Source organism: Sapajus apella, unplaced genomic scaffold (genome assembly GCF_009761245.1).
Source record: "Sapajus apella isolate SASKATOON/1434 unplaced genomic scaffold, GSC_monkey_1.0 scaffold61, whole genome shotgun sequence".
NCBI lineage: Eukaryota > Metazoa > Chordata > Mammalia > Primates > Cebidae > Sapajus > Sapajus apella.
Window position 1 is genome coordinate 4,970,128 of NW_022437001.1, and position 17,790 is coordinate 4,987,917.

Consider the following 17,790-nt stretch of genomic DNA (forward strand, 5'->3'; position numbering starts at 1 on the left):
CACATACAAAGATACACGCATATGCACACTATTAGAAATTAGAATTTGATGAATGCAGTTCAGTGACCCGGGCACTATTATCTCGTCACTGTCCCTGCTGCATCTGATATATTCAGTGCTCAAAAATGACCCAGCTCTCAGCTGAATATGTTTTCCATGGAAGGCAGATGACATGGGTGACATGAGCACCCTTCTTCCTCTCCCAGGACAGATGACTGTGCTCAATTAACGAAAACATGGCCTCCTGGGAGGCTTTCGGAATGTTGCCCTTTGAGTTCCCACCAACGTCAGGACGCAGAGGTCAGAAGTGGGTCTCCTGTGTCATGCCCCCTCTGTGTCTGTGTTGCAGCTGGTGAACGACCTGCTGGAATTCTGCTTCTACACCTTCCGAGAATCCCAGGCGCTGAAGGTGGAGTTCCCGGCAATGCTGGTGGAGATCATCAGCGACCAGCTGCCCAAGGTGGAGTCGGGGAACGCCAAGCCACTCTACTTCCACCGGAAGTGACCGCCCGCCGCCCCGGAAGAACTTTGCCTTAAGTTTCCCCGTCTTGTTCCACACCCACGAAGGACCCAAGAAATCATGTTTTTAACATGTGATGGTTGATTCACACTTGAACAGGTTCTCAAGTTTAAAATCATGTCAGGGGTTTGGAGCCAGGAAAGCTGTTTTTCCGTGGATTTGGCGAGACCAGAGCGGTCTGAGGATTTCCCCCCTCTCCAATCCCCCAGCGCTTAGAAACATGTTCCTGTTTCTCGGGATGAAAAGCCATATCTAGTCAATAACTCTGATTTTGATATTTTCACAGATGGAAGAAGTTTTAACTATGCCATGTAGTTTCTGGTATCGTTCGCTTGTTTTAAAAGGGTTCAAGGACTAATGAACTTTTTAAAGCTTACCCTTGGTTTGCACATAAAACGTATAGTCAATATGGGGCATTAATATTCTTTTGTTATTTAAAAAAACACAAAAAATAATAAAAAATATATACAGATTCCTGTTGTGTAATAACAGAACTCGTGGCGTGGGGCAATAGCCCCCTCTGAGCCCTTGCTCGTCCACGGTCTTCTGCATCACTGGTATAAACACCCGTTAGCGTCCATTTCTTATTTAATTAGAATGGATAAGATGTTAAAAAACAAATGCCTTGGTTTCGATTTCTAGTATCTACTGTGTTGGCTTTACAAATAATTTTTGCAGTCTTTTGCTGTGCTGTACATTACTGTATGTATAAATTGTGAAGGACCTGAAATAAGGTATAAGGATCTTTTGTAAATGAGACACATACAAAAAAAAAAAATCTTTAATGGTTAATAGGATGAATGGGAAAGTATTTTTGAAAGAATTCTATTTTGCTGGAGACTATTTAAGTACTATCTTTGTCTAAAAAACAAGGTAAATTTTTTTTTGTAAAGTGCAATGTCCTGCATGCATAATGAACCGTTTACAGTGTATTTAAGAAAGGGAAAGCTGTGCCTTTTTTAGCTTCATATCTAATTTACCATTTTACAGTCTCTGTTGTAAATAACCACACTTAAACCTCTTTGGTTGTCTTGAAGCCTTTCTACTTTTTCTGTACTTTTTGTTTTGTTCTTGGTCTCCCGCTTGGGGCATTTGTGGGACTCGAGCACGTTTTCCGGCTTCTGCTTCATCCTACTCCGTCGGGGAATGGCACGCTGCAGTGTCTGCAGCTCCTGGAAGGTGTCATTTGACAACACACGTCGGAGAGGAGGTCTTGGAAGTGCTGCAGCTTTCCTAAAAGCTGCCTCATTTCCCTTTTCCTCCAGAAGCAGAAACAGCTCTAGGAGAGCGAGACTGGGAATTCAATGGCTCAGAGAGCATCTTTTCCTCCCATTTTAGAAAATCAGATTTTCTCCTGTGGGGAAAAAAATTCCATGCACTCTCTGTTAAAAATCAGCTATTCCCTTTTGATCTTGGAAAGGGGTTCTGCACTCCTGGAACTGGTCACAGGAACACATAGATCATGGCAGGATGCACTGGGACAGCCCATCTTGGCGAGGTTCAGTCTGAATGGCGTGGAGACTGAGAGAGAGAGAGGGGTTTTAGATTTTTAAAAGGTTGGTTTTAAAAATAAATTTTATACATAAACAGTTTTGGAGAAAAACTACAGATCATACAAGCAAGACAGTGGCACTAAAATTTTTAATTCATTAATCTGTTTGGCACTGATGCAATTTATGGCTTTTCTCTTGCCCGAAACCACAAACATATATATCTTTGGGGAAACTAACGATATGATTGCACTAAATAAACTACTTTGAATAGAGGCCAAATTAATCTTTTAAAAGTGATGATAATCATCAGATTTGCTCAGTGAAATCATATTATTTTCCAAAACCTAAAAGCTGTAGCTGGAGAAGCCCATGGCCAGGAGAAAGCAGCAGATGGATCAACACTTATCTCCAGGGTTCACCATGCAGGCAACATTACCTTGTCTTTCAAGAGACACCTGCCTTATGCAAGGGGAAACCTGTGAAAGCTGCACTTCGAGGGGGGAGTTTTTCTTACATAATTTGCAATTTCAGGAATTTAATTTATAGGCAGATCTTTAAATACAGTCAACTTACATGCACAGCAATATGAAAGCCACACTTTGAAGGTAATAAATACACAGCATGCAGACTGGGAGTTGCTAGAAAAGAAACGGCTTACTTACAAAAGCAGCTTTTATTTCAAACTTAGTTTTTATAAAATGGGAATTCTGACTTAACCAGGTTTGGGATGGAGATGGTCTGCATCAGCTTTTTGTATTAACAAAGTTACTGGCTCTTTGTGTGTTTCCAGATAACTTTGCTTGATTAAAACAGCAAAGCCATATTCTAAATTCACTGTTGAATGCCTGTCCCAGTCTAAACTGTCTGTCTGCTCTTATTTTTGTACCATATTGCTCTTAAAAATCTTGGTTTGGTACAGTTCATAATTCACCAAAAGTTCATATAATTAAAAAAAAAAACACTAAATTAGTTTAAAATGAAGCAATTTATATCTTTATGCAAAAACATATGTCTGTCTTTGCAAAGGACTGTAAGCAGATTACAATAAATACTTTACTTTAATCACCTGTTGTTTTGGAGATTATTTATTTGAATGTCTGTAGGTACACCCAGATTTTGTGCCCTCCCAAATCTTGATCATATGTATTCAGCCTACATCCAAGATAGAGGAGCAGTGTTTTTCCATATTAGAAAGAATCCTATGTTAGCCACATGTTAATTCTGCTCTTTGGGGACTGCTTAGAGACCTTGTTTCTAGTACTTTTAATATTTGCTTTATTAAAATACTCTATAGCCATTGAAAAACTGCTGCCATGCAGCTGCTCAACTCTATATACACATTGCCTCATTTAGCTTCACAACCACGTGAAAACTTGTTTATTCTGCAGAATTTGAGACTAAGGTGAGTTGAGCCCCATCTGACACCAAAGTTCTTTCTCTACGTGGCCTCACCCTGTCATCCCCCAGGACCCTTGTACCGTCAAGATGCTCAGCTCCGCATTGGCCACAATGCTTCTGACACTCCTGCAGGCTTGTCCCCTGGATTCCACTCATTAATATGGGCCACAAATGAGCAGTAAGCAATCACTAGCTGTTTTTTTTGTTTGTTTGTTTTTTAAAGAGAAAACATTTCCCACAAGATAAATTCCAGTACAGTACATTTTTAATGTGTTACTCAACTGGAGATTGTTTAAATTATTTGCTTTCAGCAAGAGAAGACTATTTGATAGTAAAACAAATTCAGCTTTGTGTAACACAACAGATACATTTCTGGAACACAGCATACCCACTGAACATAGCACAGGAAGAAAGTTGTGAGAACAAATTTTTGGTGTGTAAAATACTATACATGCAATTTTGGATTTAAAAATTTGAGAAATTCAACCTATTAGGGAGCAGGGCTTTTCACAGAGAGCCCCTAACTTCAAACAAAAGCCATTTTGGGCTGGGAACCCACCCAAAGCTGGCAGGAGGCCCCTACAATGTGCACCCTTGGCTAAAGGGGGAGCCCTTTTTGAACAGACTCATTCTTGGGTCAAGTGTGACTTTATTTCTAAGAATTTCTAAAAGTGCTCTCAGGCCCCAAGAATTCCACACATAGGAATCATTCGCTAAGAACTATGTCTCTGCCACTGAGACAGCCAGCCACTATATGCCAGAGCAGTTAAAAACAAATTGTGCCCGGTGATGCCTATGTAGTTAGAGGCTTGTTTGCTTCTATATGCTGAATTCCCTCCAAGCAAATAGAAAACATTGCCCCTTTATGTACAAATCAGCTCTAACATATTTTTTATAAACTCTGCAAATGTACACAGATTAAAATGACTTGATTACAAGTATCTCTGGCACTTTAATTTCAAGTCATCCACTTGCTACTGCAGCAATTTTCTTGGAAATAAAACAGTAGCTTCCCAAACAACATTGGGTAAGGCACGATCTCAACATTGAGCATGGACCAAGACTGTCCAAAGCAAAGTGAACAATGGGGTGACATAACAGGCAGTTAGCTGCCACTGTATAACAAAACATCCCAAAACTTAGTGGTTTAGATCAATCACCATTTACTATTTATCATGAGTCTATGAGTCGGCTGGGGGAAGTGGGGTGGGGTGTGCTGATCTGAGCCAGGCTGGGCTGAGTTGGGGTTGTTTGTACATCCGTGGTCAGCCTGCACCTGCCTGTTCTGCAGTAGCACTTGCTCCCTGCAGCCTCTCTCGCTAGCCTGGGTTTATTTTCACGGCAAAGCCAGGGCTCTAAAACAGACCCTGGAAAGGTCTATAACATTTTCCATGCCTCTGACTGAATCAAGTTTGCTCCTATCCCATTGGCCAAAGCAAGTTGTGAGGACAAGCCCTGGATCAGCCTGAAAGGGCTCCACAGAAGGGCATGGGTTTGGGGAGAGGTGAAAGATTGGGATTTTTAAGTGTCTACCACTAGCGGTTACTTGGATACTTCACTGCAGCATGTATGTTGCCAAGACAGTGGTTTCCAAGTTTTCCGTAGTCTGAGAAACCCATTTATATGGATCTCCATGCCCTGGGCCAGCCTGACCGAGGGTAGATGGCAGTGCCTGTGAAAACTAGCCTGGCTGGGTCTGATCCTGCTGCTCCCAGCATGGGAGCTGCTCCACCTTGCAGTGTTTCTTTAGCTGCTAAAGTCCACAAGGAAGAAGAAATCCAGACACCAGTGCACAGTCCTGAGCTGCCATGCATTTATTCACTGCCCAAATTTAAAGTGCAGGTCTCTTGTTGGGCCAAAAACAGAAGCCTCCTTTCCAATCAAGTTAACCTTCAGAGAGAAAGTGTTTTCCAAGGTATTCTTCTAACCGGTAGACTGAGATACTTTTAGCTAGACATTGAAGCATTAGAATTAGCTGGGCTGGGCTGCCCAAATGAGGTAGCAATAAATTACTGCTTAGGCCAGTCCAGGAGGAAGAGTGCTGACAAGCATCTGAGAAGACAGAACCAGGAACAGGAGAGCTGCCTGAGGACACGCGCCTGGAATAGCATCTGCAGAGTGGACAGAGGAAAGCTATGTGGCTCGAGAGGATTCACAAAGTGATGGAAAACATCTGGCCAAAAAAGGGGTAACTGGGACTGGCTTTGAGAGACTGGAAGGGAGAGCCCCTCAGAAGGTGAGAAGATGCCCAGCCTGGAGGTTAATGGGAACAAAGGCAAGCCCAAGACAGCAGGAGCCTGAAGTGGCTGGTGGAGAGTAGCGATGGGAAGGAGGGAGAGGCTGAGCAATGTCAGCAAGGACAAGAGCAGGGAATGGCTTCTGGAGAAGAGATGCTGGCGGGAAGCAGGTAGTGGCTTAGAGATGAGAAGGGGGCAGAAACCGACCCCCATCCACCACAGCACCCGCTGCCTTGCCTTCTCCTGTCTCTCCGTTTACTAAACCCCACTTCCTGCCATGCATCCATCCGGCACAGGACATTCACTCTCATTTAACTGTCACATCCCACAGGTTGCTTCTCCTCTCTCCATTTCACAAGCACAAACAGAACCATAAAAAGGTCATGTAACTTACCAGAGATCACCAGGATACAAAACAGCGAAAATAGGATTTCAGCTTGCTTGTAACACAACACGCACTTCTCACCACTGTATTATTTCCGTAGAGGCACCTTAAACAGTTTCTCCCAGTTCTGGAAGGTGGAAGTCCAAGATGGCTGGAAGTCCAGGATGGAGGCACCCACCGGGTTGGTTCCTTCTGAAAGCTGTGAGAGAAGAGTCTATTCCAGGCCTCTCTGCTTGGCTTGTAATAAGCTATTTTCTCCCTGTTTCTCTTCGTATCATCCTTCTTCTGTGCATGTCTGTCTCAACGTCCAAATTTCCCCTTTTTTTAAGGACATCAGTGATATTGGATTAGGGGCAACACTACTGTGCTCCGCTTAACTAGCGACATCTGCAAAGATCCTATTTCCAAATGAGGTCACATTCTGAGGGAATGGGAGTTAAGGACTTCAATGCATGAATTTGGGGAGTGGGAAACAATTCAACTCCTAACAGCATGGGCCTGGGGACAAGATGGCACAGCAGAAAGAACATGTGACTAGCTTACTGAACCTGAGCAAGCAAGTGCTTTTCTCCATTTTCTCATCCATAAAGTGGGCCAACTGCCGCTGGCTTGTGCAGTCACTGTAAGGAGAGAATGAGTTAGACATCTGTCTCTGACACAGACACCCATGGATTTTCCCTTCCATACTCCCAACTGTAGATCCAACTGTAGATGTCGCTGCTGCTACAATGGAAGGAGGATAGGGCCGCAGCGCCTGCAAGTCCTTTGGCTCTGTTCTCACCTGGCATTTCCTTTACAGGTGCAGGGACACCAGCGAAGGCCCTATGGGTTGGCACCATCAGATGCAAGCCCTGCATCCCCAGTGCCAACAAGAAACACATAGCTCAAGTGCTCTTTTTTGCCCCAAACCACCATAGTGTCTCTGAATGAACACAGGCTACGAACATGGACCTGGTCTAAGCAGCCGCAGTTGGTGCTGCAGGATCAGAGCGAGGTGGGGCTGAGGGAAGGCCGGGCAGCCACAGCAGAGCCTGGGGAGCAGCCGCACCCGTCCAGCTAAAACAGCAAAACACACTCCACTTCTCTTCTAGGGGAAGGGAGTTGATCCACCAAAGAGAAAACACCTCCTGATCCCGTTCCTCAGTACATCTTGGGCCAAGCCCAGGGGTAAGCTCCCTGCCCAGAGGCCTTGGCGGTCCTGGCCACACTGCTGTGCACATGACACGTTCTCAGAAACACCCCTGCTTCCCTCTAGCACTACCCCACTCTTCCCCAGAGCAACAGGAGGGGTCTTCAGCTCTGAAGGCTTACAGGAGCCCCCACACGGCACAGTTGTGGAACTTCACATTGGTCACCCTGTCATCCTAAGGAACACAGAGGGCCCTGATGACAAAGATGCACAATGCTGCTATTCTTATTCATGAGTAAGAAAAACGGGAATGGCAGTTCCTATTAGCCAAGGCCTCCCCACATACTGGGTGCACTGCTTCTATTAGGTCATTTCAACCCCAAACCTGTCGGTATTGTTTTATTTTTAGGATGCTGGAACAGAATCACAGAGGTGACTGATCTGGACCAAGGTCACACAGGTAGCCAGACTTGGTGGTGATTTCCCTAACTAAGTGGTGATAAAAACACTTGGAGGGGAACAGCAGGTTGGGTGCATCTCACAGTTCACAACAGGAATCTCTGGCAAGCAAGCAAATAAATCAAGGCCTGGTGCAGGCCTTGATTTTATTTGTAATGAACCCTAGGGAGACACCAATTCGGGATCTGCCAGGAAGCCACTCCCAACACTAACCTCAGCCTGCTCCAGCTGCCCAAAGGTTTGCCACTTCCTACAGAGGGGCTCTCACCCAAGTGGAACACAGCAGCAACCTCAAGAGCCAAATTTCCCTTCTACATCCCAAGCAGCGAGTCAGAGTGGCAATGACAGCTCAGAAAACAGGCTACTGTGCGCTTATGCTGCCCCAGCCCCAGGGCCAAGCCAGCCCCTGCCCAGGCCTCAGACCCAGCTGCAGTAGGGCAGCCCTGGGCTCCTCTGCAGTGCCAATGCTCTTCAGTGGGCCCATGATTATTTTAAATTATGTTGCATCAAAATTGTCCTTATTTTTATTTACAATACAGATACTTTTCAACAAGCACATTCCCCCACACACATACAACTCCTAACTCCACACCTTCACGTGATCTGCATGAGGTGACTTCCAAGCTGTTCACTGGCAAGCTCTTGAGTCAGTTCATCTGGGAATGAAGCAATGGACACATCCATCCTTTGATAAAGGCTTGAGAGAAGGCAGACAGGTCCAGGAATCTCCCATGGGGATGTGTGGAAAGACACGCCTGGCCACACAGCAGCCTCTGGGGCATGGGGCTGGCTTCAGAATCCTGGGGCCACTAAAACTAAGCCCCACATTCCAAAGGAAGTCCCTTCTTCCCCGAGAGGTTGCTTACACCTGTGACTGGGAGGCAGAGGAGAATGAGGAAGAGTCAGCGCAAGGTCTGTCCATGCTGAGGGCAGCAATCAGCACAGGGCAGGGCAGAGTCAAGGGCAGAGGCTCCGCCGGGAAGGTCTGCTCTGCCTCCCTTTCCTCCCCCCACACCAAAATTAATCCAGATGAAGAGATTAGTAGGGAGGCCTGGAAGGCAGAGGCATGCTGGGTGGTGTGGGAGAGGGGTGTACCATGGTGCTGGTAGGAGGGCTGGTCTCAGGGCACTGAGACAGCTGGCACAAACCACCCATGGCCAAAGCCCCCCCAGCCCTGCTCCAGGTCCTGCACATACCTCCCGCGGTAGAGAGGCCTATGCAGCCACTGGTGGAAGTGTGAATGCCCTTCCAGGATTTCACACATCAGAGATGCCCACTGCCCCCAGGAACACACCCCACTGCGAATACTCCAGGCTCCCCCGCTAACAGATTCCACCTGGGAGCACACCAACAGCAGAAGGAAACAAGTCCCCATCGCAGGCTGCCAATTCATCAATCATGATGGGGCAATGGGTTCCACAACCGCTTCCCCACATTAGGACAGACAAATCAAACAGTAAATTACAGTTTATTTCATTTACAGAGACCTTGAGGCAAAAAGGCGGTGTTTGGAAAACAGCACACGGGTGAGGAGCACCAAGAAGCCTGTTACAAACACGCCAGTGCACGCTGCCAGAGCAGTGGGTGTGGGGTCCTGCAGGTGGCCGTCTAGGAAGGGGCAGGCTTGAGAAGCACATCTCTCTGCTTCCCTCTGGCTTGAGACCATCTCCCCTGCACCAGCAACAGCCGCTTCAGGCGAGGCCGCCAGAGCCAAGCACGCACTGTGCAAACCTAACCCTGTGAGTACTACCATTCCCTTTGCGATCAAGACAGCAGGTGCTCTGGGAGGGGACGGAGCCAGGGTGGCTCTGGTGGTGTGACTGCCAGTGAGGACAGCACGGGTGGCAGAAGGCTGCCATCCCTCTCATCCTATAGGCTGGATAATTAAAAATCACAAATCCCGATGCTTGACAAATGAAAAGTCCATTCTGCGAATCTTGACATTCCCCTTCTGATCCACAAATCACAGTTCTGTGCGGTGCGTCCCACCCCTGCCTCCTCCCCGCAAGGCTGATTGTGATGATGGTAACTCCCGAGTATGGAGGTACCTATGGGGGCAGCCCAGAGCCTCGGAGGAGGAAGGCAGCTCTCTGCCCCCAGGCAGGTCCCTGGGTGCCAGGGTCAGTGGGGGCTCAGGGGCCAGGAACTACAGCAGCTTGACGTAGTTCTGTGGAATCAGCCCCCTCTTGCCATTCAGAGTCCCTTCTAGCCAGCCAGGTTCCCTCGAGGTTTGTACTGAAAAGGAAGAGAAAAATCACTTTTACAAAATGCCCAAGTACTTGCCTCCTGGGTGTTCACTGTCTTTTAACAGCTCAACAAGGAAGTGGACAGGAGAGAACAGGGCCCAATTCTGGGATGTCAGGTCGCAAAGTCTGCACCAGGGTCATTGACAGGCTCTGCGTCCCTGCACTGGTCACCACAATCCTCATCTACACAATCCCGAAGAAGCCTCCTAACTAGTGCCCCAGTTTCCAGTCCGGCCCCTTCCAATCCACTGTGCACAAAGATGCTCAGTGAACTCTCTAGTATATAGAGCTGATCATGTCACTATCCTGCTTAAAGTCAAACTCAAGCTGCTACTGCTGCTTTTTTTTTTTTTTTTTGAGAGGAAGTCTTGGTCTGTTGCCCAGGCTGGAGTGTAGTGGCACGATCTCAGCTCACTACAACCTCCACCTCCCAGGTTCAAGCAATTCTCCTGCCTCGGCCTCCTGAGTAACTGGGGTTACAGGCGTGCACCACCACGCCCAGCTAATTTTTGTATTTTTAGTAGAGATGGGGTTCCACCATGTTGGCCAGGCTGGTCTCAAACTCCTGACCTCAGGTGATCCACTGACCTCAGTCCCCCAAAGTGCTGGGATTACAGGCATGAGCCACCACTCCCAGCCTCAAACTCAAGCTTCTTACTGGTCTGGAACACAGACCCCTGGGCACCTGGCTCCGGCGCCCCTCCAGAAGCTCTTCACATTCCACTGGCACAACATGCATGACAACTGCAGTGAATCATCCAGAGAAATCCCAACTGCAGCTCCAGGCCTTTGCAAGTGCAGTGCCTTCTGCCTGGAATGCCTTTCCCCCATCTCTTCACCAGGTAATTCCTTCTGTTTAGAGACCTGATTGGATGCCTCCTCCTCCGAGAGTCTTCCTGACCCTTCTCAGCCCTCACAGGCATTGTCTGGGCATTGGTCTGACTCCCATGCTGGATGGGGAACTCCTGAAGGCAGTCTGAGCCTTATACATCTGGGCACGGTGCCTGGCACGATGGACTGTTCATAAATATCCACGTGATACTTAAGAGAAAATTGCAATCTGGACAGCAAAGGCACAGGTCCAACTACTTGTCACCAGGGTTCAGAAATCCAGTACAGAAGCATTTAATAACCGCAGCTGTGGACAGGCCCCAACTCCAATCCCCAGCCGTGGTAAAGTACAGGCGTGGCAGCTGTGGCATAAACAAAAGGGGACACGTGGGCTAGCCCAGCAGACCAACCCGAAAGGCGGCTGGGAAAAGTGGCTTCTGATCATAACTCAGGAGAAAAATTTCACATCAAAAACCAAGTACACGCATACACATCCATAACCCACACAAGTTTCACAAAGCAATACCCTCACCCTCACTGTGTGCAATGCCTTCCTTTCTGTATTCTGTAATTTAATTTTCCCCCCATGGATTTGTACAGAAAAAGATCATTCTTTGAATGCTAATTGTAACGCAGCGAATTGAGTTCATGGTCCTCTAAGGTATGGCTGCCCACAGTTTGGAAGATATATATATACATACACTGCCCACTAACAATCCAATTCTGACTGTCTTTTACAACAAGGTAACCATTTGTTCTTCCCTTCCTTGGATGAACAGACACACATTCTGGCTGTCTGCATTCCCCTAGCTGCCTGTGCTTTCCCTACATTCAACAAGCTTCTGGCTTCAAGGCCTCGGAGGAGCTGTTCCCTTGGACCTGAATGCTCTTCCCTGCCTTTATGCCTGGACAGCACCTACCCATGCTTCAAAGAGCAGCTTGAACATGCCCCTACCTCCAGACTCCTCCCCACGCTCCAAACCAGGTTGGGGCTCCCAGTTATGCACCCCACGTGTTCTGTGTGCGTGTGTGCATGCATACATGTGTATGAGACAGACACACTGAGACACTCTCTTCTAGTCTAGACTGTGAGAGCATAAAACATCTATAACATGAGATGCAGCACCTAGCAGTGTCAGATGCATGATGATCTGTATAATGAATGAAAAAGCAAAATCAGAGATGTGCTCTCCAAGTGATCTGGCAGCAAGTCACTTTCTTCATGCCTTCAATGACCTTGACCCTGACACTGTTCCTCATACCAGGATTTTGAGAGACTTCTCACTTCTTGCAAAAGCCTCAGCTGGCAATGCTACGAGTGTGCCGTCACCATCAGGGAAAAGCTTTGGATTCTATGCAAAAGAGGCCCTCAGGGTTGTAACTGTTTGGGAGCCTGAGTGGCAAAAGACCCTGGGCTGAAGTCAGAGTCCGGAGGAGACTCCTGGCCAGCTGGGTGCACCTGGGAAATTAACCCCTGGGCGCCTCGCTCGGCTGTTACCTGCAACACGGGGTTACTAGCACTTGGCTTCCAGGATCTGCTGAGAGGAGGCAGTAAGATAGTCTCGAATACAGTCTCACCTGCACGCACTCACTGTTTCTTCTTCTACCCTATACACACCACACTCAGGATTAACAAAAGGATGAACAGAGGAGGAAAAAAGTGATTTCCCACAACACTGGAGGTGAAAGGAGGCTTGAATGGGGAAATGAAGGCCAGGCCGGGAATCCTGCACCTCCTCAACCAGCAAACCAGAGAGATACCTCCACAACACCATCCACCACCTCCCCAGCCCTCCCCTCCCTGGAAGGCAGAAGCCAGTAGGAAGAGAGAGATCACTGCTTTATGGAAGTGACCAAGGAGGATCCTGTAACATCCAAGAGCCTGGAAGTGGACCCAGGCGAGTGGTGGGCAGAGTGAGCTAGAAGGGTCTGGAGACCAATAGCAAGGCATCCCCAGGCACAGGAAAGGTGGCTCTGCAGCTGCAGATGAAGCTGGCAGGCTCTCCCTCCCTCTCCAAAGATCTGATCTCGCTCAGTAGCATCAAACCCCAAAATACTCATCTGGGGCTCCTCTCCTAGTTTATCGCACTGCTCCTCCCCCGAGAAGTGTCTATGTGGACAGCAGGGCTCTGCTCTTCCGTTCTTATGGATGGGAAGCACGGTGGCCTCAGTGTCTGTCATTTCCCATGGACCCTCCCCGTGCCTGCAGGTCTCAGTCCAGGAGCCTCGCTCTGCTTCAGTCACAGTGTCCTCACAGCCTTTAGACCACACCAGGGAACAAGACGGGTGTGGGGCGGGGATCCCAAGTAGCACCAAAGATAAGCAGGTCCCTTCCACCAACTCAGTTTTCAGCATAATGTAGACAATGTATGTGACAAGTACTGAAACCACTGAAGCGTCATCATCACACGGTGAACGCCGGGAACCCGCACTCCACATCAGGACTGCAGCGGGGCCCGCAGTGGGGCCGAGCCCTGGGCTCTGTCCTTTCTCCTGCCCCGAGGCAAGCAATAGCTTGAATGTTGTATTTCTCATTATTTTACCTCAGCTATGGGTAAAATTCAGTTTCATTACACAAGCACATATCCCTAATAATAGCCTATTTATTTTGCATATATCTGAGCTTAACCAGAAGCACATAATGTCTAGTCATCTGGAACTTATTTTTTCACTCAGTACTTTTTCTCAGATTCTCGTGTGCTAGGAATCTATCTGGCAACAAAATCATTGGGCTGTGGGGTCTATATGTGATCCACTTTCCAGGATAATGCCAAATTGTCTTCCTGGTATTATTCTGTGTCTATCTGAGACCTTTAAAGTTTAACCACCAGAGGCTTTTAAGAATTAATTTGGGCCACACCTGCTCCCCCACATCTACAGGTGGATGTTGACAAAGCCTTGGACAGCAGGAAAGCAGCCCCACTGCTGCCGCCGCGTGGGGTTATTCCTGAAAACAACCTGCCCAGCACCCCTCCCACCCCTGTCCCTGGGAAGGCAACCACTGACTGGAGCGCACCTGTCTGGAAAGAGAGCAGGACTGGCTGGAGATCACCAGCAAACCGTATTTCTAGGGTTCCCAGAGAAACAGGAAAGGTCCCTCTGGCCATCACAGGAGCATCACTGCCCTGAGGCCTTATAAACGCAGCCGTCTCTCTGGGGTGGTTTGGGAAGCACTGCCCCAGAGCAACAGCTAAGCACTAGTGAGTCTACTAGAGAAACACATCTTCTGCCTAGAATTGGAACTCATAACTTAAGTCCAGGCCCACCCAGTAAGAGCAAAGAACAAGGACAGTCATGGAGCTACAAACTTGCTAAAGACCCCTGTGCAGACCACATTCCGGGTCAGGACTTCTCACAGCTGCATACATCCCAAACCGCATAACTTCTGATGATGCCGCCCAGGGGTCACTCTGACCTCGAGATAGTTTTCTCCAAAGGCCACTGCGTGCCATAAACCAATTTCCTTTGTTGCCTGTATGAGGTACAAAAAGGGATTGCACGGCAAGAGCATCTATGGATTCTGGAAGATTCCAAATGGGTAAGTGAACAAAGGAAAAATGTCTTGGGCATTCCAGGGACACTAAGTATTGCTGGTCTGCAGAAAGGAAGCATTCCTGGCAGCTTCCTTTGGATGGGAAGCATGGCAGCCTATGGGCTGAGCTGTATAGAGTGGCCACTTGGAGCACTGCCTGGCTCCACAGGTCACATGACCTGCCAGTCTGTCTTCTCCATGTCAGTTGTCAGACAGGAAGACCCCATAGCCATTCAAGGAAGGACTTCCCTAGACATGTTCTGGGAAAGCACCTGCATTCAACTAGCTAAGAGATCAACTATGCACAGAAGACGAAGGTGCAAACACACATACAAATAAACCCTGCTTAAGGGCTTTAAACTTACTGTACCCTTTGAGAATTGTCCTTATTAAGCCACAAGCTGAATGCTGTTGATTCTGAATGCCTTCCACTATGTTATCTGTCCTGCTACAGAAGAACCAGGGGGGGTCACCTGCAAGACAAGCAGCTCACATTCAACACGATGCTCACATCCCTGGGGAGGGAGAAGTTCTCAACACATCAACAGGTATTTTCCAAGTAGCCGGCCTTAGAGGAGGGTCAGACTAAGGAGCCCCTGAGACACCTGGGGTGCCCCAGCCAGCAAAGTCCTGACAGAGCTGGACACCAGCCCTGCAGAGCACAGAACCTGAGGGAGACATGATCTGGCTTAAATCATAGCGTCATCTGTGACACACGATGATGTACCCAGTGTGGCATCGTGTCAGCAACCTCTCCCACATACGTCTGTAGCGCTTAGAATCCTATTTTTCCAGTAGCCCCAATGCTCTCTTGATACAACATCAATGTTGCAGCCATCCCTGCTGCTGAGGATGAAGATCGGCTGCAAAGAATCCTGAAGGAGCCTGTCCTGGTCACACAGAAGACAGGAAAGCCATGGTGTGAGCCCAGGCAAAATAAGTGCAGAGTTCGGAATCCATGTTGCCAGCAATCATGGCTCTTCTCCTCCAAAAACACAGGGAGACACTGGGATGTGTGTGCACATACGCATATATATGTACAAATGTATGACCATGTACATGGACGTGCGTACATGCATGCTTTCTTTTTAGGAAGACTCCAAGTCATCTTGGGACTTTAGAACTGGAGAATGTAAGTCTCCTGGGTCAGATGCCAACCACCCTGTCTCCTTTAATCTAAACTGGCATATCTGCATTTGCTTTAGGCACTGACCCTCATTCACATGGCTGTGTGCCCAGGGTAGGTGTCTTATACCCTGTGTGATTCTGATTGGTCGGAATCCTTGCCAATGATTGGTTTAGGTTAAGCATGTGACTCAGTTGTGCATACTGGGATGTGAGGATGGGGAAACCAGGAAGAAAATTCTGGACAAGTTTTCTCATTCTTAAATAAACACAAGGATGAGACAATTCCTTCCACCAGAGTGTGGCCATGATGCCCGGAACTGTGTTTTGTTTTGTTTCTAAGACAGAGTTTCGCTCTTGTCGCCCAGGCTGGAGTGCAATGGCGCGATATCGGCTCACTGCAACCTCTGCCTCCTGGGTTCAAGCCATTCTCCTGCCTCAGCCTCCTGAGTAGCTGGGATTACAAGCATGTGCCACCACACCTGGCTATTTTTTTTTGTATTTTTAGTAGAGACAAGGTTTCGCCATGTTGGTCAGGCTGGTCTCCAACTCCTGATTTCAGGTGATCCACCTGCCTCCGCTTTCCAAAGTGCTGGGATTACAGGCATGAGCCACCACACCCAGCCAATTCCCCCAGAACTGTGGCAGTCATCTCGCTCCCACCAGGGAAACCAGCCAGAGGACCAGGTCCACAAACTGGGGACAGTTCCATAGAGAGATGGAAACAATTTGGTCTTTGACAACATCTTTGAGCATATGAATATAAATTAAAGCGTCCTACCTCCAAAATTTACTATTGTGTAAACTTTTTTTTTTTTTTTTTTTTGAGATGGGGGTGTATGCTATCGAGGCTGGCCTTGAACTCCTGGCCGCAAGTGATCCTCCTGCCTCAGCCTCTGCAGTAGCTAGGACAACAGGTGTGCACCACTGTGCCTGACTTTAATGCATCTTCACGATTGACTCAACCAGTTATGTCAATTTTTGTTACTTGCAGCCTACGATATCCTAATAGATACACCTTCTACCAAGGTAACAATTTCACAAACCATACTGCAGGGAGAGAGTTCAGAGCCTTCTAAACAAATCTAATCACACAAAATAAAAATTCACCACATTTCTCAAATGAGTGTGTTTCAATACTACCATCTCAGCCTCCCCTTCAGCCATATGGTGTGCCGACATGAGACAGGGCAGCTATGTTCCACGTTCTCTTGTCAAAACTGCATGTATGTTATGGTGACGGAGGAATGATCGTCTTCTACTCCAAGAACAAAATTTCTCCACAGAGTCTAATTCTGTTCCATGTTGGGTTTTGTTGTTGTTGTTTGTTTTCTGACACTACCAGGAGTCTCTGTCTCTGAAGAATACATATCACGCGCATATAGAAATCTATTCCAAATGAGGCAACTTGCTTTCTAAAAAACAATTGTCAGCAAATGCTGCGTTACTGACAGTACACCACTGTGCCTCGTGTTGATATATTTCACATATCCCAAACATTCTGGATAATCAGCCATTCCATTCCCAGCATCTAAGGTTCCTACTGCTTCCCCGGAAAGCTCCGCCCACACACAACATCACGGTTTCCACAGCAACCAATGCATTTCATGATGAGCAGGACTGGGAGGGAAGAAAGCAAGAGCAGGAGAGAAAAGACACTGAGCCCTAAGAGAACTTTTTAAAATATTCAAGCAGGCGTAGCTCCTAAATGCTTGTGTATGAATATTAAATACTCAAAGGCTACACCCTTGTTTCAATATGCAAAGTCAATACCGGTATCTGAAGACTCACACACTGTTCAAACCAGCAAAAATGTAAAGCAAGAAAATGGCTAGGGAAATAGAAATCAAAATTTCTTAGGAAGAGTAGTATTCTCTGATGACTCAGGGTTGGTAAGCCTGAAGTGTTTAAACCACCTTGGTTAAGAACTCTGAGAGAACAAAGAAAATAAAGCATGCAAATCAGAAATATTTCTTAAGTCCAAGTGACTCTAGCTTCTTCCCGTTAGGGGAGAGATGACCTGAATGAAGACCCACAGATGAGATGGGTCTGAGAATAACAAGAGGAAAGCACAGCGGCATTCCAGTCATCAGTGACAGGTCCCTGGCCTGGGAGACCAATGCGGCAGCTCAACGCAGTCCAAGGCATCAAGGAGGCGGCTCGTCCTGCCGCATACAGCACCACCACTGACTGCTTACACTCTGCTGCAGACGTTCTGGGGTGAGAGGATGTGTCCGACCACAAAGCTCCCACTAACACTTACCATCCTCAAAAATTGCTCCTATTTCAAAAGATAATTCCGAGCTGTGTTCTGCTTCACACGGATACACAGCTCGAGCCTTCCGACTGCTGAGGCTGCAAAGAAAAAGAACACAAAAGACATCGATGAAAATGTGAAAAACAGAAACCTCACCCTCAACCCCCCTTCCAAAACT

At 47.5% G+C, this 17,790-nt stretch overlaps 2 protein-coding genes across 4 annotated transcripts in view; one reads left to right on the forward strand and one right to left on the reverse strand.

The window, feature by feature from the left end:
• Positions 1-3,078, forward strand: part of NR3C2 (nuclear receptor subfamily 3 group C member 2) — a 357,173-nt gene extending 354,095 nt beyond the window's left edge. Inside the window, exon 9 of one of the 2 annotated variants that reach the window (XM_032246540.1) lies at positions 350-3,078. In XM_032246540.1, the coding sequence (XP_032102431.1) occupies positions 350-505 (156 nt within the window). In that variant the 3' untranslated portion in view covers positions 506-3,078. The remainder of the gene's footprint in view (positions 1-349) is intronic. The other variant, XM_032246541.1, reaches the window with a different exon arrangement.
• Positions 3,079-9,384: 6,306 nt separating this feature from the next.
• The window catches only part of ARHGAP10 (Rho GTPase activating protein 10), a 329,689-nt gene continuing 321,283 nt past the window's right edge, over positions 9,385-17,790 (reverse strand). For both annotated transcript variants that reach the window (XM_032246542.1, XM_032246543.1), the window contains 2 exons: positions 17,619-17,710; positions 9,385-9,856 (listed from right to left, as the gene is read on the reverse strand). In XM_032246542.1, coding sequence (XP_032102433.1) covers positions 9,768-9,856; positions 17,619-17,710 — 181 coding nt within the window. In that variant the 3' untranslated portion in view covers positions 9,385-9,767. The remainder of the gene's footprint in view (positions 9,857-17,618; positions 17,711-17,790) is intronic.